Source organism: Bombina bombina, chromosome 1 (assembly GCF_027579735.1).
Source record: "Bombina bombina isolate aBomBom1 chromosome 1, aBomBom1.pri, whole genome shotgun sequence".
In the NCBI taxonomy this organism is placed as follows: Eukaryota; Metazoa; Chordata; class Amphibia; order Anura; family Bombinatoridae; genus Bombina; species Bombina bombina.
In genome coordinates, this window is record NC_069499.1 from 199819545 (window position 1) to 199847070 (window position 27526).

At 33.7% G+C, this 27526-nt stretch overlaps 1 protein-coding gene across 1 annotated transcript in view; it reads left to right on the forward strand.

Moving 5' to 3' along the window:
• The first annotated feature begins 818 nt into the window (after positions 1-818).
• The window catches only part of LOC128645070 (cytosolic phospholipase A2 delta-like), an 89851-nt gene continuing 63143 nt past the window's right edge, over positions 819-27526 (forward strand). Inside the window, exons 1-4 of the mRNA XM_053697827.1 lie at positions 819-855; positions 19617-19686; positions 24001-24137; positions 26683-26814. Coding sequence (XP_053553802.1) covers positions 823-855; positions 19617-19686; positions 24001-24137; positions 26683-26814 — 372 coding nt within the window. The 5' untranslated portion in view covers positions 819-822. The remainder of the gene's footprint in view (positions 856-19616; positions 19687-24000; positions 24138-26682; positions 26815-27526) is intronic.

A 27526-nucleotide genomic window follows, 5' to 3' on the forward strand; every position in this document is an offset into this window, starting at 1 on the left:
AACATTTTAAATGTCTTGACTTTTTTTTCCTCCTTATTTATAATTTGATGTATATATTTCAAGCCCTTAATACTCCAATTTTTAAATACAGCTGAATTGATGCCTTCTGGGAAATCTGGATTTTTTTTGTAGCGTGAGATGATTAGATATTCCAAATTAGATTTTCTATTTTTTACATAACTTTTGCCTAGTTCTAATTGGGTGAAAAAGTGTTTCCATTCTCTTAATTTCCACTGGGAGTGTATTCCAAGAAATATGGGAAATATTTTTTGCTGAGTATGGGAAAGCTATATTTTCTTCTAGTTCATACCTGACAAACCAGTAGGGGTTTTTATAGGATCTCACCATTAATATGTTCTTTTAAACTAAGTGATATTAGGTAATCTGCAAATACACATGTCCTGCACAGTAATTCCTGAGATGACATGATTTGCAGTGGCTAGATGCATCATTTTATAAGCTTGTTATTATCATTTATGCAAAGTCACTATAAAAGTATGTATCATGCATCATTGCAGTAAATACTTAGCTGTTTCTTATCATACAACAGATAACCTAAGGCTTCTATGTGCTTCATTTTAGCCATTCCACAATGATGATAATGATCTTAAAAGGAAAAACAATAATAATAATAAGCAAATGAGAATGGGGCGTTCTCATTTAATGGTGCCTATAATTGTAAAATGGGTGGGGTGAAGAATTTATACATACACCTGTTGTAAGCTTAACCATTGACACTTTGGATTACATTTTCATCTGTAATAGCTAGAGAAACCATTTGTCATTAACAGACCTAACGTGAATGCACTTGGATTCACACAGATGGCTGCTGAGTACCCATCTGGCTCATACCAGGTAAAGGCAATTTTTTTTTATTAGGATCATACTCCTACATTTGTTATATATATTTTTGTTTTTACTTTATAATATATAAATATATATACAGTATATATATATATATATATATATATATATATATATATATATATATATATATATATATATATATATATATATATATATATATATATTATTTTTTTAATGAAACCACCCAATTTGAGAATGTGATAGCCAAGATTTATTTTCTTAATTCCAGTAGAAGCAAAGATCTTTGTGGACATTAATGAAGAATTTTGGTGTTAAATCCAGTTTAGTTTGCAACTGGATTGTGATCTAAGTTCTTATGTGTGTATGCTGTTTATGAACTGTATGCAAGTGCCATGCATTTTAATAAGAAAAGGTTACGTTGTTATAGGACAGGGTAACAGCCTAAAAATAATGTAAGAACATCCCACTTGGTAATGTATATAATGCTTAGTGTTTTTTTAATGAGCTTAATGTGCTCACATGGGAGTATATCTTAGTTGGACATTTATGCAGCATGCACAAGCCACCGAGTATCTCAGACTAGATGTGCATTTATTTTCGGATAAATAATCCAAATAACTGTTTTTTTTCTCGTTATTTGGGATTTTTCTTTGCACTGGAATAACAAATGTCCCTTTGAACTAATTGAACTATTTGACAAAACAAACAAAATTAGTTGATTCATACCTTAAAGGGATAATCAAATTATAAAGATACATACTTTTAAAGTATCTGATGATCCCTTTAATAAATAAATGAATCAACTAGTTTTGTTTATTTGCTACTTAGTTGAATAGTTAAACGTACCATTCAAAAACAACATTTAACAAAAAAAAAGCTATTCTGATCATTTTTATGAAAACGAATGCACATATTTTTTATTAGTAGAATCTTCAGTCACCTGAAAACTCTGATCTAATTCCTACTCTGTCTATTTGATCAATCTTTGTCCACAGAACTTGATTTTTTTAATAAGGATATATTTGCCGCTACCTAAGAGCCCTGGCTGACCATAACACAAAGTTATTTTGTGTTTTGCCTAGTTTGGCCAGTTACTTACTATACAGGACGGTATGTTTGTGCCAGTCATTATTAAAGGCACTTTATAACTGCACCTAGGAGCACCCGCATTATAGTTATGGCCCTGGCTGCCCACAGCAGCAACAGAATTTATGGTGCCGGTGCAAACAGGAAACTTTGCTTTCTCCTCACAAGTAGTAAATCCACGTTTGCAGCACCTTTAAAGCTTAAAACCCCCCACTTTATTTAGACCATTGGCGCATAAAATATAACAGCAACATTTCAGGCTCAGTTGCCCTTAATCATGCTTCATGATTGAGTCTGAAACATCACTGTTGTATTTTATGTGCCAATGGTCTAAATAAAGTGGGGGGGAGTTAAGCTAAAAAGGTGCTGTGAACGTGGATGTGGATTTACATCTGTAGTGATAAGCAGAAAGTGAGAACCATACCAGGTAGCCACACAGAACAAGAATAAGTCTTGAGGAGATAGGGTGTAAAAAATAAGTGCAATGATTTCCCCCAACTGTCCACTTCCTCTTCATATTTTTTTTTTTATCAACTTTTATTCATCGCCAAATTTGCTTTAGAACCATACCTGCCTGCTGGCCTTTATAGATAATCAGATTTGATTAAATCACTGATCGAAACTCAGCCAACATGAAAACATATTTAATACTGTAAAATCTCAAAGTAGTAAAGAAAATATCTCTAAAGAAGTAATTCCCAACTATGGTGTCACATGGTATTTCTCCACAGTCATATCCTCTTCTCTAAATATCCTATATTTACAAACATTGCTTAATGTGCAGTCATATCATCTTCCCTGAAATTCCTGAACTGACAAACATTGCTTAATGTGCCATCATATCCACTTTCCTGAAATTCCTGAACTGACAAACATTGCTTAATAAGCAATCGTGTACTCTTCCTTGTAATTACTTTAGTGACAGACGTTGATTAATATGGTCTGTATATACTTGTTATTTCACTTTGTTTCGATATTTATATATGTTTGTGATACATTAAAGGGACAGTTTATTTTTATTTTTTAAAAAGATAGATTATCCTTCTATTTTCCATTATGCACTTTTGTATAACAAACACAGTTATATTAATATACTTTTTGCCTCTCTTATTACCTGGTATCTAAGCCTATGTAGACTGCCCCCTTATCTCAGTTCTTTTGACAGACTTGCATTTTAGCAAATTTAGTGCTGACTCCTAGGTAATCTCACCAGCGTAGGCACAATGTTATCTATATGGCACACATGAACTAATGCCCTCTAGCTGTAAAATACTGTAAAAATCCCCAGAGATAAGAAACAGCCTTTAAGGCCTTAGAAATTAGCATGTGAGCCTACCTAGGTTTAGCTTTCAACAAAGAATACCAAGAGAGCAAAGCAAATTTGATAATAAAAGTAAATTGGAAAGTTATTTAAAATTGCATATCCTATCTGAATCATGAAAGTTTAATTCAGGCAATAGAAAGACAGATGTTTGCAAACTTCTTGTTTTTTTAAGTTCTTACAGTACATAATTTAGTCTAAAAGTGTCTGGTTTAATTATATCTCAGAAAATAAACAACATCTCAATGTTCTTTCATTTCTGTCTTGCAATTTATTTAAGCTCATTAATGTACATAAATAGCCATACAGTATAAATATATGTAAACTGTGAACTTTATTTCTGTATCTTCTCTCCTTTTTTAGTATAATATTCTTATTGCACTTTTCAAAGACAACACAAAAGTGCAAAGATAAAATGATAAATAGCAGGATTCAGTAGCATTCTATCGAACAGGATGTGTCTGATTTTCAATCTGATCATTCATTGCAGTGTATACAAAATGTAACCAAATCTATCATAGTCCAAAATAATTAGCCTTTAAGGGATAAAAAAGTCAAAATGAAACGTGCATGATTCAGATAGAGCATGTTATCTTAAGACACTTTTAAATTCACTTCTATTTTCAAATGTGATTCATTCTCTTGGTATCCCTTGTTCAAAAAGATTAAACACATATCACACACTAGTGAGAGCTAGCTGCTGATTGGTGCCTGCACACATTTATCTCTTGTGATTGGCTAACTAGATGTGTTCAGAAAGCTGCCAGTAGTGCAATGCTGTTCCTTCAGCAAATGATAAGAGAATAAAGCTAATTTGATAATAAAAGTAAGTTGAAAAATTGTTTGTATGTTCTATTTGAATCATGAAAGAAAATGTAGGGGTTTCCTGTCCCTTTAACATCACACTAAGTGCTATAACAGAAAGAATATGGCACAATTAGGTTAGCAACTTATCATGATATGTACGCATGTTATAGAGACTAATGGTGCTGAAACCTGTATAACAAATGAATAAGATGACCACATAGCCTCATAGATATATCTCTTGGCAGAATGTCCTCCTAAGGGCAAGATACTGCGTACATCAGCCTGGTGGTGCCCCTCCTGACGCGTAGCATTAAACCAGTAAGGTCAAAATTCTTCTTACATTATTTAGATAGAGCATCTAATTTTAAACAAATTTCCAATTTACTTCTATTATCTTATTTGCTTCTTTCTTTTGGCATCCTTTGTTAAAGACCATAACTAGGTAGGCAGCGATGCAATGTTGGGAGCTAGCTGCTGATTTGTTGCTACACATTTATACCTCTTCTCATTGGTTTGCCTGATTTGTTCAGCAAACTTTCAATAGTGCATTTCTGCTCCTTCAACAAAGAAATACCAAGAGAATCAAATTTGATAGAAGTAAATTGGAAAGTTGTTTAAAATAGTATGCTCTATCCGAATCATGACAGAAAAAAAACTTTGGACTTCATGTCCCTTTAAGTAGGTATGTTAGGAAAATAATAAAATCCATTGCCAAGGTTAATACCTATGTGAAGAGTGAAGACCTTAATTATTCCAACATTTCAGCATAGTCCTGTTTACCTGTTTGTGTACTTAAGTTTTTCTATAGAAATGGTATACAAAGCTAAGTTTAAAGGGACATTAAACACTAATATATATATATATATATATATATATATATATATATATATATATATATATATATATATATATTGTATATATATATATATTTAAATAAAAATATGTAATATACTTTAATTATTTATTTTTCCCCTTTTCCTGTAATTCTATTCTGAAATTATGAGCTTTTCATTTCCTGTTAGAAATGGAAGTGCAGAACACTGTTATATTCCACACAGCCATTGGCTGCATACTCTAGTGACTTCTTTATAACTGTCCCTAATTGGCCACAGCAGACAAGGTAACCTAAGCTACAACATGGCAACTCACATTGTTTTATAGACACTAAAACTTTACACTTATTTTGTCAATATTTAAACAGCTAATGAAACTTTAAGAAATACATCTACATGTTATTCTCAGACTAATCTTTTTTTTTAATTCATCATTCTATCTAGCATTTATTTAGTGTTTAATGTCCTTTTAAACAGTATATTCTCTTGTTTAAAAAGACAATCTACTCCAGAACATGTTTTGTTTAAAACATAGATAATCCCTTTATTACCCATTCCCCTTTTTTTTTTTTTTTACCTCTGGGATTATCTTGTATCTATAAGCCTCTTCAGACTGCCCCCTTATTTCAGTTCTTTTGACAGACTGTCTCATAAATAACTCAATAGGAATAAGCACAATGTTATCTATATGGTACATGTGAACTAGTGAAGTCTGGTTGTGAACAAAATTGTCAAAGGGATGGCCTTCAAGGGCTTAGAAATTAGCACGTGTGCCTACCTAGATTTAGCTTTCAACAAAGAATACCAAGAGAACAAAGCGAATTTGTTGAAAAAGGTAAAATGGAAAGTTGTTTAAAATTGCATGCCATATCTGAATCATGACACTTTTTAATTTTGACAAGACTGTCCCTTTAACTTCAGTTTATGATCCATTTGTTACAGTATGCATCATATTCTGAAGAATAATTATCTACTTTGTATTGACTTCAGTCCATAATTGTGTTTAATACCTTCTCTCACATAGCCCCTCTTCATTCTCTTTTCCAAACTATTCATTTAAACAAGTTATTCTTGATTTGATATTTAAGGTTTTAAAGCTCCAGGTTCCTTAAAATATAAATGAAAACTGGAAAATGTATGACTCATAATGTGACTCAATCTGTTTTTTAATGTTAACATTTGCAAAACACTGTTATAATGTTAACATTTGCAAACTTTCTTTAATTTAATATTTGTAAGCTCTTCCATTGATTGTTATTTTTGTAGACTTTGAACTAACCAAGCTACTGTGTCCATTATTTCCTAAACTATGCAATTTGGTGAAGATTCTTATTTGATTAAAGTCCTGTCTAGTTTTCCTTCTTATAAAAACAAATATTTATTTATCTATCTTTGTTAAGATAAAAAAATGCTGGTAAAGGAACCGTGATATTTTAATTCCTGTTGTTCTTGTGTTGTGAGTTATCTTCTTTTGTTTTGCATGGAAGACATGCGAGGACCTGTCTTTCAACGTAGCAATATATAAATTATTTAACAGCATTTGTTGACATGGAAAGATGTCACTGTGTTATCATGGGTGTAGACTGTAATTGTGAACTAAAACAGCAATAATTTGCATAGTTAGTTTCTGTTCTATAATGCTGCCTAAGCATACAAACTTTTTACAATGTAACTAATATAATACAATATAAATACTGTAGGGAACACATCAGATGAGCCAGTGGTAAGAGGAATATATATAGATTCCCTTTACACCAAAGCATCGCTGTTCACACAGCTTATAAGCTTAGCTAAGGTTAGTGCAGTAATTCATAACCATCCCAGGACAGACTGCTTCGTAGATTTGCTACTCATCAGCTGGGAGAAGGTTTAAATCACTGCTTGGTGAAGTTGATTTCGGGGCAAAATACAACAATATTTAAAATTAGGGGGGAGGTAAAAGGTGAGTTTAAAATCCTCCTCTACGCACAAAATATAGAGAAAATAACTCATTGTGTAGTTCATTAACAAATCTAGACATGCCAGAAGGCTTGTTTTTCCCACAGAAAACCTCTGAATTACAGTGAAAACCTCTGAATTACAGTGTTTCCAATGCAGCAAAGGATTCTGGGTAAGATATGCAAATTAGGTTCGCAATGCCACACCTTTATACTTCAGTTCTGCTTTTCAGCAGATTCCCTTTACGCCAAAGCCTGGCCTGTCTAGATTTGTTAATGAACTACACAATAAGTTATATATTTTGTGCGGAGTGGAGGATTTTAAACTCACATTTTACCTCCCCCTAATTTTAAATGTTGTTGTGTGTATATATATATATATATATATATATATATATATATATACACATACATGTACAGTATTTCACAAGAGTGAGTACACCCCTCACATTTTTGTAAAAATGTTATGATATATTTTTCATGTGACAACACTGAAGAAATGACACTTTGCTACAATGCAAAATAGTGAGTGTACAGCCCGTATAACAGTGTAAATTTGCTGTCCCCTCAAAATAAATCAACACACAGCCATTAATGTCTAAACCGTTCCTCAGAGAGTTCTTTGCCATGAGGTGCCATGTTGAACTTCCAGTGACCAGTATGAGAGAGTGTGAGAACGATAACACCAAATTTAACACACCTGCTCCCCATTCACACCTGAGACCTTGTAACACTAACGAGTCATATGAAACCGGGGAGGGAAAATGGCTAATTGGGCCCAATTTGGACATGTCCACTTAGGGGTGTACTCACTTTTGTTGTCAATGGTTTAGACATTAATGGCTGTGTGTTGAATTATTTTGAGGGGACAGCAAATTTACACTGTTATACAGGCTGTACACTCACTACTTTACATTGTAGCAAAGTGTAATTTCTTCAGTGTTGTCACATGAAAAGATATAATCAACATTTTACAAAAATGTGAGGGGTGTACTAACTTTTGTGGGATACTGTATATATATATATATATATATATATATATATATATATATATATATATGTATATGCAGCCACCAATCAGCAGCTAGCTGCCAGTAATGCATTGCTGCTACGAACGTACCTAGGTATTCTCAGATTCTTCTAAGTTAAGGTTTTTAAACATCAAACTGTTAAACTAAAGATAGCTGGGCCCTAACTTTGTATTTTTTCTGTAATTTTTGTTAACACATGGGCAGCTTGGTGTCTCAGCTAGAAAGATTTGCTTGATTGAACTCACCCAAGAACTTGGACTTACCAGCTGATCTGCATGTTTTTTTTGTAATAATATTAGCATGTAGCCATCCAACCGGCACATTAAATGTACAGCCACCCTGTTTTCCTTATGTTGTTGTAAATTACAATAATTGTTACCTGGAAATTCTCATTATTTAATTCAAAGATTCTAAAATGAAAGATTTAGCATTAATTAGTTTCCTTGTTTCCATTGCAGAAATAGATTGCACAAAGCTAATTCAGGTGTGTCTAACTTTTCAAACAAAGGCTCACACTAACATCAAACAAATATACTGCATTATTTTATTTACCAACATAAAGGCCAACATGTTTCATATAGATATACTGACCCAGAAACCAATATATTGGATTCACTGTGAGCGATCAGGAATGAGCCAACTGTATAGAAGAGCAGACACTGTGTGTTACAAACGAAGAGAGGGCCTTAGTGAGCTGTGGATGTGGAGATCTTTTAGGCTGGAAAACTCAATATGATAAGCCCAGCTGAGAATTGAAATCATATACTTACAAATGTTTTTCTTCTCAGTCGTTTGAAGTTTGAGTAATATATGTGAGTCAATTGATGTAGTGCAGATTACGGCAGAAATCAGAGAGCTGTGAACCAATCACAGCAAAATAGCAAACCAAAAGTGAGTGTCCAAAGCTTGTCCTTGAGGAAAGGACATATAAGCAACTAGATGGACAACAGTATCAATCAACAGACAATCCCACATCCAATAACCAGATGCGGTCTCACCCAGTGGTACTCTAGACTGTTGGAAGAGTCCAAGTATTTTTCCTTGATTGTTACTGTCCAGAAATCTGGTTAGTCAGGCTAACCACGTCCTGTCAGTTAGTAGATAGAAACACAACAATTAACCAATAACATATAAACGACATTCATAGGAAAACTGCAAAAAAGACAAAACGAGAGAAGCGCAACACCGGATATATATGCAGTTCTAAAAACAACTTTAATAAAATCCCTAAAAATAGACAGCTACTCACAAGATAGCAGATACAAATAAGCAATCAGATACACAAAACTATCACTGGGACCCAATTACTCCACAAAACTCAAAACTCGACGTACGTTTTGTTCCATATACGATGGAACTTTATCAAGAGTAAAGTTTTAAAGTTCCGTCGTATATGGAATGAAACATACGTCGAATTTTGAGTTTTGTGGAGTAATTGGGTCCCAGTGATAGTTTTGTGTATCTGATTGCTTATTTGTATCTGCTATCTTGTGAGTAGCTGTCTATTTTTAGGGATTTTATTAAAGTTGTTTTTAGAACTGCATATATATCCGGTGTTGCGCTTCTCTCGTTTTGTATTTTTTGCAGTTTTCCTATGAATGTCGTTTGGAACATTCACTGAGAGGAGCAGCAAGAAAGCTGGGCTTTAAATATATACCTTTTTACCTGCACCTTTCCGGGAAGCTCCATTTTATTTAAAGGAGCACTGGGACTATTTTATACATATATATCTCATATGGACGGTATACTTAAAGTTCCCTTTTAACTTTCCAATTTACTTTTATTATATAATTTGCTTTAGGCTCTTGATATCCTTTATTGAAAAACAGATCCAAATATAGCTGCTGGATTGGTGGCTGCACATAGAAGCCTCGTGGTTAACTCATGTGTATTTCTATTTCTTCAATAAAGGATACCTAAAGAATAAAGCAAATGAAATAATAGAATTAAATTGGAATGTTGTTTAAAATTGTATTCTCTATCTGAATCATGAAAGAATAATTTTGATTCTGATTTCCCTTTAACCCTCAAAAAAATAATTAAATTAATTTTGTCATTATTTATTTGTTTTCTTTCATTTTTGTTGGTGCATTCATTCAGATATTTGTTTCATCACAAATGTGTATTCATAACTAAACAAATGCACATCTCTAGTTGCCACTTTCATTTACTTCCTAAACAACATTCTTATTCCATGTTTGCTTCACTTTAGTTTTGTGAAGATCTTGCAACATAGTTGCACTCATCAGCATTTTCTCACATAAAATTCAATATATTCTTCTGTTACATTTATGACTTAAAGGGACATTAAACCCAAAATATTTATTTCATGATTCAGACAGAGAATTCAATTTTAAACAACATTCCAATTTACTATTATTTAATTTGCTTCATTCTTCAGATATCCTTTGTTGTAGAAATAGCAATGTACATGGGTGATCCAATAACACAAGAGATCTATGTGCAGCCACCAATGAGCAGCTACTAACCCTATTTAGATATGTTTTTCAACAAAGGAAATCAAAAGAATGAAGCAAATTAGAAAATAGTAAATTGGAAAGTTATTTAAAATTGCAGGCTCTTTCTAAACGTTGAAAGAAAAAAAAAATTGTGTTTCATGTCCCTTTAATTCAAAGAATATATAAAATAATATAGTTGACTCTTTCATTGAACAGATGTTTTAATGCACTCATATATGTAGCTCACTAAAACCAGGTAGAAGAAAGATTGCTTTATCTAAATCTTTTGGATAATAAATACTAGTGACTGACAACAATGTTGTATCTCATTTGTTGTTTTGGGATAGCAGTTTGTCTATCTGATATAGAATATTGTTTCATAGAACATGTTTATTAACATTTAATTAGTGTTTTATGAAATCCAAGCTTTTCATAAATCATTTTCCTTAGTTCAGTCATATATATGTTTATATGTATTGGTACTCGGGGTCCTACCGTAATGTAACAATAAACAAGCACTAAAGTAAAGGTAAAGTGACCTGAGGTGTGCCGTGGTCACATGGTCAGTATATGCCTAAAAGCGGGCAAAAAGAGACAGAATTGGATAGAGTAAATGTGATAACAAATAATATAACAAAGTAATTCAACCAAAAAGTAAGGCACGTAACATAACAACTTGTGGAACAGGAATACATCTAACAAACAAGATGAGAACCATATCCCTAACCTTTTTGATAACAAGAGCTGCTGCTGGCACCACTTAATTCTAAGGGAATGGTTAAAGTGATTAAGAATTAAGATTTACTTCTATTATCTAATTTGCTTTGTTTCCATGGTATCCTTTGTTGAAGAGATTACCTAGGTAGGCTCAGGAACTGGGATCTAGCTACTGATTGGTGGCTGCTCATATATGTCTGTGCTCATTGGCTTACAGATGTGTTAGCCTTAGCTAGCTCCCAGTAATGGATTGCTTTTCCTTCAATCAATTATTCCAAGAAAATGAAGCAAAATTGATAATAGAAGTAAAACTGGAAAGTTGTTTTAAATTGTCTGTTTTATCTCAATCTTGAGAAAGAAATGTTGGGTTTCATATCTCTTTAAACTTGGATCACAGCATTTAAAGGGACAGTCTACTCCCGAATTTGTATTGTCTAAGAAGATAGATAATCCCTTTATTACCCATTCCCCAGTTTTACACAACCAACGACCTCTGTGGTTGTATCTAAGCCTCTGCAAACTGCCCCCTTATTTCAGTTCTTTTGACAGACTTGCAGTTTTGCCAGTTAGTGCTGACTCCTAGGTAACAATACGGGAGTAAGCACAATGTTATCTATATGGCACACATGAACTAGCGATGTCTAACTGTAAAAACTGTCAAAATGACTTGAGATAAGAAGCAGCCTTCAAAGTCTTAGAAATTAGCATATGATCCTACCTAGGTATAGCTTTCAACAAAAAATACAAACAGAACAAAGCAAATTTGATGATAAATTGATGATAAATTGGAAAGTTGTTTAAAATTGCATGCCCTATCTGAATCATGAAAGTTTAATTTTGACTACACTGTCCCTTTAATGGATCAAGGAAATTAAATACGAGAAAAAGCCTAAGTACTAGTAATGGCTACTCCCAAGTTATTTAAGAGAACTATGCAAATCATAAATGCACAACATTTACGTATGTTGTTGTGAAAATCAAATAAATAATTAATCTTGGATTATTTCATAATTTATATTTATCATTTTATTTCCTTAAAAAGTATGCTATGAAATAGTTACCTTTCATTAACAAAATTGTTCTCAAGTATCTGGACAAAATACTCAAATTAGAAAAAGTGTTTTTTACTCTAATACTTTTTATTTTAATAGAGAGCCCGTTAGGGGATCTAATAAATAATATATTTTAGTAATATTTTTTTGGTTAAAGAAACATAAAGATCATTTTAAAAATGTATTTAACACATATTGGGCTTGATCAAATTATTTATCTACAATTCACATAAAGTTTAATGGCTACATTGTTGAAAAATCATTACATAAACATTCTGAAAGGGACAGTCTACTCCAAAATGTTTATTGTTTAAAAAGACAGATTATCCCTTTATTACCCATTGCCTACTTTTGCCCAACCAACACTATTATATTAATATACTTTCTACCTCTGTGATTACCTTGTATCTAAGCCTCTGCAGACTGTCTCCTTATCTTTAGAGCTGCGGAATATGTTGGTGCTCTACAAATAACTGATAATAATAATAATCTCAATACTATTTACAGACTTGCATTTAAGTTAATTAGTGCTGACTCATGAATAACAGAGTCTTGCTGTAAAATGCTATAAAAATGCCCTATGATAAAGGTGGTCTGCAGGGGCTTAAAAACAGGCAGACATTTAGAGGTTTAAAGCTGGGGAATGGGTAGTAAATGCATTATCTATATTTTTACCAATAACAATTTTGGAGTAGACTGTCTCTTTAAAGGATTCTGATTGATTCTATTATTTGAACCAGGTGTGTCTAACCCTTAGCGCAACCTCAGAGTTCTGGTTAACTGTTTTGCAAAATAAAAAGGTGTCACAAAACACAAAAAATAAATAAATTACAAAGTACAGTTACATTCATAATACCACCATCTAATAAAAATTAGTCAAAAAAAATATTGGCTCAAAATATAGGGCTCAAAGTTAGAGATACATACTTCTACATCTCTAAAGAGTAAGTAGATGAAAACATGAAAAACATATTTATGCAATATTCATATTTAATAATGGTTTTAACTATGTATTTAATGTAAATATTTAATATTCCAATGTTCTGCACATAGTAGAATATGTATTTATAAACAGCTATTTCTATATATATATCTATAGCTATATATATATATATATATATATATATATATATATATATATATATATATATATATATATATATATATATATATATATATATATATATATATATATATATATAGCAGGTATTGGCAGGTGCACTCTCACTAACACTTTAGTTCCAAATGCCAGGGTGCTAGAATATGGTGTAGAATATGGAAATCAGGAGACAGCACTCACTGGTCTTGACAATACTGGATTTATTCAGTGACGTTTCGGGGAATACACCCCTTCATCAGACCAGAGTACATAGAATGAAGCAAACATTTATACTGTTCCAGAAGACCCTCCCCCAGTGTGAAATTGTGCCAAAATTGTTGCCATGGCAACCACCAAGCGTCAACAAACCCCATACAAATGAAAAACAAATTAATTAAAAAAACAAAATATACCACAGTATACCAAATAAGTGAACATTGCAACCATGTACATATACAGAGCAAGTGGGAATCATAATGCAAACGGTAGATACAATTAAAGATCAAACAGAATATCAATAGAAAAAAGTATTCAGCTTAGATAGATGTTATGGATGGGCAGCAGTTAACAGGACCAATGAGCAATGCTTAGATTAAACATTTCATTACAGGCTTATACTGAGCAAGCAATATATACATATACAGGGCATACTATCCCCATCATACAGGCAGGTAGACAAGATAGCGGAACGACTATAAGTAGAAATCACACTGCAGGCATATATTAGCAGGGGGTGTCCAAGGTATATGTATTGGGACTTATCTCATTAGTATCAATGTAGCGCTGGCAGGAAGAGGGGCTATCAAGGCACATGAACATGGAGTAACCAGTAAAACACTCTATGCATACAGATAAGGAGAAGATTAATACCTGATGGGTTTAGAGGGATATAGCTCCGCGGAGAGTTGTGTGTGTGTTACCGGAGATACAATAAGCTTGGAGTACTGCACATGCGTATCGCAATTACGCAACGCCCCTAAGGCTATCGCTATGTGAAAGTTAATTGGTTAGAGGAGACAAGCCCCTATGTTGTCAACAGGCAACAAACAGCTAAAGACAGCAGCAAGAGCAGCTGGAAAAAGAGATCACTGGATACGCATAGCCAGAGATTGTAAGGAACACCCTTACACGGTGTGTGTATATATATATATATATATATATATATATATATATATATATATATATATATATATATAGTGAAACAAACTGTTAGCGTCAGCACTTTTTGATAAAAGTATCCATTCTTTATTTAAGTAACAAACAAATAAAAACAGCAATGTTTCGAGTCAACACAGACCCTTAGACTGTGTTGACTCGAAACGTTGCTGTTTTTTTTTAAGAAATGTATAATATGCTGGAATAACAGTACAAAGAAAGGTGCTGGACTTACCTATTGGATTTGTATATATATATATATATATATATATATATATATATATATATATAGTTTCAATAACTAAATGCTGGATATAGAAGATCTATAGTTATTAATACTATATAATTAAAGAGATTTCAATATTTCAAGTCTTGTCTATATTCACACAGGCAGGAAATATAAACTCCTAGATAACTAAAGCCTGGTAATAATATGGGAACTAGAAATTAGCATGTGCCCAATAAGATGAAGGAAGACTTTTGCTTGTGGTCTCGTCCACTGGCCGCAAGGTTATATAATGAGTGCCTTAAAAATACAGACTATTAATAGGCAAACTCTTACTAACCTAGTAGAAAAGCATATTTATTAATTAGTTCCCTAAATAGTAAAACAGATACAGACATGTGCATTATAGGTGCCAGAGTGCAAAAATGGTCCCCTGTAACCTTTATAAAAATGACTCTTACCTAAACTTAAAGGGACAGTAAACCTTAAAATGAATGCGCCATAAGACTAAGTGCAGCTCGCTCCTGCTGTCAGACATAGCGGGAGCGAGCTGCACTTAGTCTTATGGCGAGGTCGGGCCGGGCTGTGACTATACAGCTGGCCCGATGCACTGAGGAAAAAAAACAGACCCACTCAGCAGAGCCCAGAGAGCGGGTCTGTAAAACAGGGTTTTTTGCTAAAAATAAAAAGGCAATATTATGTTAAATAATGGTTGGCTAATATAATGTTATATAATTCTGCACTATGTGCAGAATTATATAACATTCATTTTAAGGTTTACTGACTCTTTAAACAGTTAAATTTGACTGAGATTCAAAAAAACATGCATTAAATTATTTCAGGGAAAACTTAATATTGGCACAATCTGCTTTGTACTGATTGTTAACTTGCCAGTCTACAATGTCCACATAGGTTTCATGTGCCTTAGAGAAGATAAAGGAGAAATGTAATTATAAGGCCATTGGTAATTAGCTGTTCGGCTCACCACAGTTCCAACACATGGACATTGAATTTGTTTCTTAGTTCCATCACTATCAGGAGAATGTGCAAAGCTATGAGTCCCCACCAGTGGCTGTTCTAGACAAATTTTACTGGGGGGGGGGGGGGGCAAGGTGGGGCTAGTGTTTAATCAGAGGGGCACATTAAAAAACGGAAATAAATAATATTTATATATATATTTATACGTATACAACAGCTCTCTCGGTTGAGGACATCTCCCATGTTGGTTCCATAGCAAAGGTCCTTTAATAAGGTCCTGGTGAGTATCTGTGGCATTAGTAGTTGATTTAATGCATGCTCGATTTTTTAGCAGAATGTCTGCCATTACAGAGTGAGTGTTATTTGATTGTAGTCCTCTACTGACTGTATATAGTAACTCTGTGATTCCAAAATCCAGTTTACGAATTTCAAGCTGGGTGTCCAAGATAGTGATATTATCTGCAGTTTCAATAGCTTCCTGTTTTAGTATGACTGAGTGATATTTAATGAGCAATCTCTTGAACAAGGATTGCAGACAGGCTTCAAGTTTTGGGAAACACTCATTTATTCGCTGGAGTAAATCCCTCATGGTTATAGTTGTAGGCGAAAATGTTCAGTGAGAATTAGTAAGAAAAAAATAGAGAAAATTGGTAAACTAAAGGTGCAGAATAGCCAAATACAACAGGTCAGAGGTGTAAAAGTAGCCTGGATTCCCGGAGGGGGAGTTGCAGAAGGTAGTCACCACTTAAGACCCAGATTCTACAAACTATTAATCCAGTATCATAAACACACCAATTTGGGTATTTATCTGACCCCCTGTTTGTGAAAAGTTAGATATAAATGTTCTCCTTTTTCGATACTATACTTTTAATATAATAATCAACAGTTATTAATGTTACTTTTGGAGCTCATAGAAATGCGACCTCTATGGATCGCTACTAGGACACGCCCCTCAAGTTATATTTGTTTATTCACTTTGTAGGCATAATGAACATTTTTTAGAAATGAATCAACACTAAATTGGTATTTCTATATACATAAACCTCAGGTGGGCTGTGCTGTATCAATTTTGCATGTGCTCACATAATTATCAAAAATTTACCTTTCACCCTTGTTTCTCACCCTCTTGTAAATGTACCCATCAGGGTACCTGAAGCATTGGCAGGGGGTACTCTAGCACTTTCATTATTTTTTTGTCCTGGAGTAGCTAATGATCACAGAAATCAGTGTTTCTCACTTCTAAATTGCAGTCAGTAAAACTGGATTTTAAAATACATTCATTAAAACAGAATTCTATATCTGATACCAATTTGTCCCATTATGGGATATGCACACTTGCCTTTTATTTTTTTTACCTAATAGATACATGTTGCAGCTGGTCTTTTATGGCAAACAAAAAAAAATATGCATGTAGGGATACTTGTTACACAAAGTTTGAGGTGGATTGCCTTACACAAACCCAGAAACCTAATTTGGGTCAACCCAGGAAGCAGAACACAGAACCAGCTTTGTAGCAAGTTTGTCACTGCCTTGAGGTAGAGTTTCATCTGTGTGTGTGGCAAACAGGAAGTGGTACAGCATGAGATCACAACCAAATGCTTTATTGTAACTTCTTAAAACAAACACAAACATTTTTTTAAAAAAAGCCCTGGAGGGTTGTATTGTGGTTCTGAACTTTAGGTTGGACAGTTCTTCTTTGAACAATGAAAAGACATCCAGAATACTATAAGGGTTTTATTTTTATACAGTAGTAAAATTATAATCGATAATTACACTTAAAGGGCCACTAAACCCAAAATCTTTCTTTCATGATTCAGATAGAGAATAGAAATTTAAACAACATTACAATTTACTTCCATTATTTATTTTGCTTCATTTTTTAAATATCCTTAGTTGAAGAAAAAGCAATGCACATGGTGAGCCAATCACACAAGGCTTCTATGTGCAGCAACCAATCAGCAGCTAGTGAGCATATCTAGATATGCTTTTCATCAAAGAATATCAAGAGAATAAAACAAATTAGATAATATAAGTAAATTAGAAAGATGTTTAAAATTGCATTCTCTTTCTAAATCATAAAAGAAAAAATGTGGGTGGCATGTCCCTTTAAAGTGAAGAAGAGGAAAGAGCTCTAAATCTAGAAGGAGGACAACAGACAAGTGGGAATCAAGCTGTATTGTAAACTAAACCTAACATTTGAAATGTAATGTTTGTTTAAAACAACAAATGTCTGCATGTGTCATTGGGAGAATACTAGCTTGATATATGTGTATTACTATGGATATTGTCATGGTCTCTTATTTTATTTCTTCACTTTGAAATAATTATCCTATTTCAGAGGTTCTGTAAGTGCTCAGTATACCATGCACATTTTACAACATAACTTATTTGATTGCTTGAAGAATTCAACTATGAGGTGTCATAGTTAAGTATAGCAAGTCATTTATACTCTGATATTCCTAAAGAGAAGCCCCTGGCACTGGGAGTGTGTTTGAGTTGTGATCTCGGTCCCTTAGAAAACAATAGGTCTTGTATTGTTGAACCTTTAAAGATACATAGAAGTCCAAATTAAACTTTCATCAGTCAGACAGAGTATTCAATTAGAAAATTCTGATTTACTTCAAAATAATCTATTTTTATTGGTGTTGTTTGTTAAAACGTAGCCCCTTTCCATTAGAGCATACTGAGGTAGATTCAGGAGTATGCACATACCGTGAGCACCATAGGGCAGCAATATTTGAAACAAAGTCTCTTTTAGCAATATTATATATATATATATATATACAGTATATAGCCCCATTTAACAAGCTGCAGGAGGACAATGTTTCCAGCCAGGGAACCTGTCAACCTGTCCTATTGCATTTGGGATTAGAGAGGCAGCATATGTTGCCACATTTAACATTGCACAAGCATTTGCTTGTGCAGTCTTACCCCTTGCTGAATGAGAGCAGGATTTGTCAAATATCCTGGACAAACCACCTTCTTAAAGGGACAGTCAAGTCCAAAAAAAACTTTCATGTTTCAAATAGGGCATGTAATTTTAAACAACTTTCCAATTTACTTTTATCACCAATTTTGCTTTGTTCTTTTGGTATTCTTAGTTGAAAGCTAGACCTAGGAAGGCTCATATGATAATTTATAAGCCCTTGAAGGCCGCCTCTAATCACATGCTTTTGTATTTGCTTTTCACAGCAGGGGAGAGCTAGTTCAGGTAAACCCTATAGATAACATTGTGAGCACGCCCGTGGATTGTGGCAGACACTGCACTAATGATGGCTAAAATGAAAGTCAAAAGATAATAAATAAAATGTCATGTGATCAGGGGGCTGTCAGAAGATGTTTAGATACAAGTTAATCACAGAGGTAAAAAGTGTATTAATATAACAGTGTTCGTTATGCAAAACTGGGGAATGGGTAATAAAGGGATTATCTATCTTTTAAAACAACAGAAATTCTGGTGTTGACTGTCCCTTTAAGTTGCAGTTTTGAGCTTGCATGAGTGACCTTGCACCCCATGGGCTCCCAAGCTACATTTGCAGCTTGATCAATGGAGCCTATTGAGCTCAAGGCACGTGCATGCTCTTGAGCCTACCTTGGCATGCTCTTACCAAAGGAGACAAGTTTCAACAAAGGATACAAAGAAAAAGAGGTCAGTTTGATAACACAAGAAAATTATATTTCCATTTTCAATTGTGCTCTCCATCTAAGTTTCCATTTTGCTTTCATAACAGCACTCAGTACCTCTTTAAAAATAAAATAAAATATGAAGTGGCTTAAAATTGTATTTAAAAGCAAACCACCTATAAAATATTTGATGTAAGAGATTGTAATTTGTAATTTGTATACATTTATAACCTTATCATATGTTCTGATGTAGTTCCATTTAATATTTATTTTAAGTCAGTTCCGGGTATTTTGGTATTTATCTATCTATCTATCTATCTATCTATCTATCTATCTATCTATCTATCTATCTATATGTTGCAGAGTGAATCTAGCCAATTATAGATTGCTATACAGCATCCAGCTTCCTTGAGGATCTGAAGATTTCTAATTTTCATTTCTGTTTTTGTTTCTTCTTCTACAGGAGGAGACTGAGCTAAATTTGTTGCATGTCAAAGTGATACGAGCCTCAAATATCCCATGGGCTGACTGGAGTAAGTAGTTCTATTACTGTGTGTATCATATAGTGCATTGGAAAGGAAGCCTAACAATCATTTGACATTGCACTACTGCCATGAGAAGTTATTGTCAATCTGACAAATGGACGAGGCTGACAATTATTGCTAATAGTAACCATTCCACAGCCCTTAGTGTATGGCTTTTGATGTAGCCAACCTGGCAATATTGGTGTTGTGCATAATGCAGAATACCTTAGATTATAGGCAGTCCAATATTTAGAAACCTGCACTTTATTCACTATCACCTAGATTACAAGTTTTGCGGTACGGCTATACTGCTGAAAAATTGGCCATTGCGCGTGGAATGGCCGGTAACGCATATTATGAGTCGCAGCGGTATAGGCTTTGACGCAAGCATTTTAGCCTTAATGCAACCCTCCATTCTGCACTCAAAAAATGATGTTTGAGTGCGGGATTTTCCAAAGCTCCATATTACAGATTGCGCAGTCCGGATAAAATGCTTGCTATACCGACACGATCCATTCCGCAATCTGAGACCAGTAGTTATGGATTTTGCGAAATGAAAATGTTTCACAAAAACTCATAACTAAAATGTTACAAAGTACACTAACACTCATAAACTTCCTATTAACCCCTAAAACCGCCACCCTACATCTCAAAACACTACATTAAACTATTAACCCCTAAACCTAACACCCCCTAACTTTAAATTAAAAGTTACAATATAACTACTATCTTAAAATAAATAAAAACTTACCTGTGAAATAAAAAAACTAAGATTAAACTATAAATTAACCTAGCATAACTATTCTAATAAAATAAAATAATACCAATTTAAAAACTTAAATTACATGGTTAGAAAAACCTACTACGAAAAAAATAAAAAACCTATATTACATATTTTAAAAACCTAATACTACGAAAAAAATAAAAAAATCTAACATTAAAAAAAATAGTAAACACTAAAATTACGAAAAATAAAAAAACTCTTAAGATTACAAGAAATAATAAACAAAATTATCAAAAATAAAAACAATTACACCTAATCTAATAGCCCTATAAAAATAAAAAAAGCCCCCCAAAATAAAAACACCCCTTAACCTACAATAAACTACCAATAGCCGTTAAAAAGCCCTTTTGTAGGGCATTGCCCTAAGTTTAACAGCTCTTTTATATTAAAAAATTGCACCAACAGTAAAACCCACCACCCAACCAAAATAAAAAACCTAAGTTTAAATAGAACTTAAGCTAACCATTGCCCCTAAAGGGGCATTTGTATGGGCATTGCCCTTAAAGGATTGCCCTTAAAGGGGCATTCAGCTCTTTTACTGCAAGGACATTCAGCTCTTTTACAGTGCCCATCCCTAATCTAAAAAAAAACAACTAACACTTACTTCATAAAATCTACTCACGATTCCTAAAGTCCAAACATCCATCTTCATCCAGGCGGTGAGAAGTCTTCATCCAGGTGGCGACATCTTCATCCATCGCGGGGCCATCTTCTTTCTTCATGTTGCAGTCGCGGTGCTGTAGAGGCGCGGAGCTTCTTTGCCGGCAGCGTGGACATCCAGCGTGGAGGATCCTCTTCATATGGTCACTACCGTACACTGAAGCTTGAATGTAAACTACCCGTTTAAAAATGGGGTACCTTGCTTTTCTATTGGCTGACATTTTCAAATCAGTCAATAGAATGAGAGCTAATGAAATCCTATTGGCTGTTCAAATCAGCCAATTTCAGTAGCTCTCATCTTATTGACTGATTTGAAAATGTCAGCCAATAGGAATGCAAGGTACCCCATATTTAAACAGGTACTTTACATTAAAGCTTAATTGAACGGCGGTGACCATATGAAGAGGATCCTTCACGCTGGATGTCCACATCGCCGGCATCCGCGCCTCCACAGCTCCGCAACACCGGGATGAAAATAGAAGATGGTCCCGTGATGGAGGAAGATGTCGCTGCCTGGATGAAGACTTCTCGCCACCTGGATGAAGACTTATCCCCGCCTAGATGAGGATGGATGACAGGACTTCAGGAACCGTGAGTAGATATTCTGGGGTTAGTGTTAGGTTTTTTTTCTTCATTTTTTGGGGTGATTATTTTTTAGATTTGGGCTATGGGCAGTGTAAAAGAGCTGAATGCCCTTTTAAGGGCAGCAAAAGAGCTGAATGCCCTTTTAAGGGCAATGCTGATATAAATGCCCCTTTAGGGTCAATGGGTATCTTAGGAATTTTTTAGACTTAGGTTTTTTATGTTGGGGGGTTGGTTGGGTGGGGGGTGTATTTTTAGGGGGACTTTGTAATATTTTAATGTAAAAGAGCTGTTTAACTTTTAAGGGCTATTGGTAGTTTATTGTTAGGTTAGGGGGTTTTTTATTTTGGGGGGCTTTTTATTTTTATAGGGCTATTTGATCAGGTGTAATTGTTTTTATTTTTGATCATTTCATTTATTATTTTTTGTAATCTGAGTTTTTTATTTTTCATATTTTTAGTGTTTATTATTTTTTGTAATGTTAGATTTTTTTTATTTTTTTCGTAGTATTAGGTTTATTTAAATTTGTAATTTAGGTTTTTTAATTGGTAGTTTTTTTAATTTTATTAGAATAGTAATGTTAGTTTTTTTTTATTTCACAGGTAAGTTTTTATTTATTTAAATATATTGTAACTTTTAATTTAAAGTTAGGGGGTGTTAGGTTTTGGGGTTAATAGTTAAATTTAGTGTTTTGCGATGTGGGGGTCTGGTGGTTTAGCGGTTACTAGGTTTAGGTTTTTAGTTAAGATGTGGGGGGCTGGTGGTTTAAGGGTTAATAGTTTTATTTATTATTTGTGATTGGGGGAGGCGGTTATGGGGTTAATAGGTTTATTTAGTTTTGGCGATGTTGGGGAGCAGCGGATTACGGGTTAATAACTTTATTTAGATGTTGCGATGTCAGTGGCGGCAGTTTAGGGGTTAATAGTTTTATTATAGTAGTAGCGATGTGAGGGGGGCGGCGGTTTAGGGGTTAATAGGTTTATTTAGGTGTTAGGGATGCGGGGGCGGCGGTTTAGGGGTTAATCATTTTATTTAACGTTGGGGAGCGGAGGATTAGGTTTAATAACTGTATTTAGTGTCTGCGATGTCTGGGAGCGGCAGATTAGTGGTATTTAGACTAGGGGTTTATGTTAGGGTGTTAGGTTTAAACGTAGATTTCTTTCCCCCATAGACATTGATGGGGTTGCGTTACGGCGTTTTGCCGTTCCACGATCGCAGGTGTTAGTTTTTTTCTAACTCTCTCCCCCCATTGATGTCTATGTAAACTCAGCCCTTGGCTTTTGTGCGGTATGGGGCTTAACGCACCATAACGCACAGCACAAGGAGGTTTTTCAGAAACTCAAAACTTGTAATCTAGGTGTATGTTAGATGCAAGTGAAACTTTACCAGGCAGCTGCAATGCCCTCCAATATATCCCATACATAATTCACAGCACCATTCTTCTTCTTTTAAATCTTCAAAACCATTTATTTAAGCAATATTGTTACATAGGGAGTAAGAGGTGTTTCAAGCTCACTCGTCCTTAATCGTGCTTCATGTTTACACTTGTGTGATCCCTTTTATACCTAATTTAACCCCTTGTGTACAAAATTCAAATTTAAACCAAATTAAAACCATGCGCCGCCTAGTGGCTTATAAAAAATAGATCACAGTATACAGCATTTAAGCACCCTCCAATGTTACAATTTTTGTCTTATACAAATATACATTCTACTTATGTTTTCCACCAAATAACTTTTCTTTAGAGCAAGAAATTATTGATTTGTTTTACATATAATTCATGAAAACACTGGCATATCATGCTCCCTATTTAACCATTTAGGTTCCATTGTTTCTAATTTATATATCCAATGTACCTCTTTTTGCTTTAATATTAGTTCTATGTCACCCCTCTTCTCAATGTATCCACACTATCTGTTATCTGCCATTATCTGAATTGTATGCAAATAATTTTGATAATTTCTTTATTTAATTACATTGGTGAACAATTTAATATGCTCTAGCTGATAAACTGGAGCACAAGAAACACATTAAAGGGAAGAAAATGTTACACTAAAATGTACATTTAAACAATCAAAAAGCACTAGATGAAATAATATGATTAAATAATCCATGTGTCTGACTGGATGGGAATGTTCTCAAAATGAGTAATAAATTACACCAGAGACAGATTCATTAGTTGACAATGGGACACAGATTCTTTATACTAATATACTGAAATATAAATGCTGATATTAGTCAATATTTCAGTTAAAGTACAATATAAAGTCTAATGAATGTTTTAACTGTCCATACAGTGAGCAACGCTGATTGTTATGTAGAGCTAAGGCTTCCGACGTGTAAAAATGAACGATTCCGAACCAAGACTGCTGCAAATACCAGTAAACCTGAATGGAACGAATCCTTTACATTTCAGATCTGCAGCAATATCCAGGTAGGAACCAAGACTGCATCAACATGTATTTAATAATCTGACCATCATCTTGGTCATTTGTTTGGTTGTATATAGACACTGAAATAAAATAAATACTTGCAGTCATTCACAGTATTGGTTTGGCAATTTTGATGACTTAATCTAATCAAAATAGTCTGTGGTTGTAAATAGCAGTTGAATGGTCTTTTAATATCTATCCATTTAAAAAAAAAAAGAATACATTTGCTATATTGTTTTCATTTATTTAACAAAATAAAGAGGATTATGTGTATGTAGTGGCTCTTATAATATTGTTTTGGGATATAGAAAGTGTGTATAATACCTAAGTGTCCTTGTACACTAGATTTTTCTTTGCATACATGTTTTGTAGATGATCCATTTATATAGCCCATCTGGGTGTGTTTTTGTAAAAATGTATAGTTTTGCTTATTTTTAAATAGCATTGTGCTGATTTTCAGACTCCAAACCAAGCCCCAAAGTTTTAGATGTATACTGATGTATACAGACTTCAGATTGCTTCTGTTTATATAATGGGCCTTTTCATATGCAGGGGAGATGGGACGGGGGACGGGGGGGTTGGAGCTCTCAGCCCTTTTCAGTGGGTGTCCCAGGCTAGTCTCGTCAACAGTGCTAAATTGGGAGCTTCTAAGTAAGTTTTTATACTGGATTTTTATATCATTATCTTTGCATATTCTTCTTTATAGTAGTGTCTATTACATGCAGTTAAATTAATTTGTATACTGCCTCTTTAATTACATTTCTCAAGGACTGATATAGTAATGTACTATTTTGTACTAAAATGTTTGGTAGCAGAACATAAATTAAAAAAAGTAGCAGTGAAAAAGACATACTACATTCAATAATCTAAATTGTGGGAAAAATATTAAATACTATATTTTTAACAACCCATACCAAAAATAGTTGCTATTTTTAACCCATGAACTGTCAATCAGTTGAGAATTATTTTGTGTGTGCTGCATTTGTTGTTTAAAATAATAATAAAAAAGCTATATAGCATTTTATATATATATATTTTTTTTTTTACTATATTCTAATTTGTGCTATAAATGTGCAATTAGGAACATAATCCAGTTGTTACAATAGCACTTGTGTCAAGATGATATATTGGAGCGTTAGGCAGTTATGTTATTTCTCATTTAACAAAAACTCTGCTATATGGTTCTATCTACCAATAAATCACCTGTATACTTTTAGCCGCTAGTGTAAAGATGATGAAGGGACATTAAAAACCTTGAGATTGAACTATAAAATATCTCATAAATAGTTCTCAAGCAGATGCTGAGACCTTTGAGCACAAAGTAACCAATGTCTTAAAAATGACAGGGAATTCAGCACATCTTTTAAAAAGTTAATACATTTTTTTTAATTATAGAAATATGTATTTTTATTAAAAAATAGAGAGCATTTTGCCTCACTTGTCTTGTTATAGAATAAAAACCACAGAGCATCATGCAGATACAAGTGATCAGCACAATGGGGGGTGTAAAATAGAAGATTGGGGGTGCTTTTTACCTCTTGATTCTCCTCTAGAGGAGCATTTGTAGCTATTAGAAGTACACACTCCAAATGCAACACTGCTATATATTCACTCATTGATTACACACCCATTTTAACTGTCCTTCATAGGCCGCAGCATAGAAGAAAACTTAGGTTGCAACTAACATATTTTTAGACAATATATTTGCAAGTTATTCACTGGTTAATCTTTGCTTTGAATATGCCATTCTAGTTAGCATTTGTTTAGTGTTTAAAGGATCACTCAATGCAGTAGAATTACATAATTAACAAGTACTTAATAAAATGACAATGCAATAGCACTTACTCTGAATTTCAAATAAGCAGTAGATGTACAGTTATCCGGCCCCCTGTATCATGTGACAAACATCAGCCAATCACAGACTAGTATACGTATACCCTGTGAGTTTGTGCACATGCTAAGTAGGATCTTAGTAGGATCTTGAATATAAAACGACTGAGCAAAATTTAATAATGGAAATAAATTGGAAAGTGTCTTAAAACGACATGCTCTACCTAAATCATAAAAGTTTATTTTGACTTGAGTGTCCCTTTAATGTCCCTATCATAGCCAAAAAATGATTCTTGTGTGGTTAATGCCTTGCTTGTATTGCAGAAGATTGGGCATTTGTAGTTCTGAGATAAACAAAGAAATGTGGGTGTCATTTAGCTTCTCTACAATATCCATCATTTACATTTTATTGAATCCCTTTACCAATTCACAAAGCTATGTTTTTTTTTTTAAAATGATATTTCATTCTGTGCATTGGCAGCACAGAAAACCAGGTACACTGAGCATTAAATTATGAAAGTAAAAAAATGTCTGTCTAAGCATCTTCTAAGCAAGATCAGGAAATTCAGCCGATGAAATGAATCTAAGAGTGCACAGTTACAAATGAGAATAGTCTTAATGGTGACCAGCAAGGAAAATTGAAGACCAGAACAATAGTTATTAAATATTTTATGTTTTTCATTGTAATGTTTGTGTGATTTCTTTTTTCTTTTGTAGAATATTATTCAGATATCACTTCAGGATGAAGATAGTGTATCAAAAAATGATCTGCTCTATACAATATTTTTTGATGTGGGGAAAATTCCACCAGGACAAAAATTACAGAGAACCTTTTCTCTTAAACCTGAGGTAAAAATCTTGGAGACCACTTTTTTTATTGTTATTTAATTAGGAATTTAAAATGAATAAATACATTTATGTTGCATATTTTCTCAGTAATAGCTCTTGTCCTGTGTGATAGAGACTTGCAGGCTATTTTAGCTCATTTGTGCCATACATAAAATATAAATTCCCTGTAGTATATTAGATCTAAATATGTTTAAAATAGTAGTCCAAGTTAGTGCCAGAAAGTTTGCCATACAAGATACACAGGGAGGGAGTTACAGCTCTCTGTCTGGATAATTTAAAACTTTAGGTCAGGACAATGGTTGCCTATCTATGTGCATTAGTACACAATATAACTATGCTTTTAACCCATTCTAGGATAATAACTTCTGATAAAAAGCATCTGGAGAGTACCTATATATTGTTACTCCTCCAAGGTCAGTTATTTGTAAAGCGCTAACAGATTTCACAGCTCGTTAAACATACTGTAGGTATGTTATGCAAAGTAATATGTGTATGTGTATGGGGGTATGACAAAAGGAGGAGAGGAACTGAGGTATGAATAGGTTAGCGTATATTTATTGGCACCACAGAATTTTTTCCAGGGAGAGTCAAAAAAATTAAATACCCCAAGCATAATAATTTCAGTGGCAACATGGAAAGCAGGAGCTGAACATAATTTTGATTTGAAAATGCAGGAGCCAGCCCAAGAAAAAAAACAAAAATAAGAAGGCAT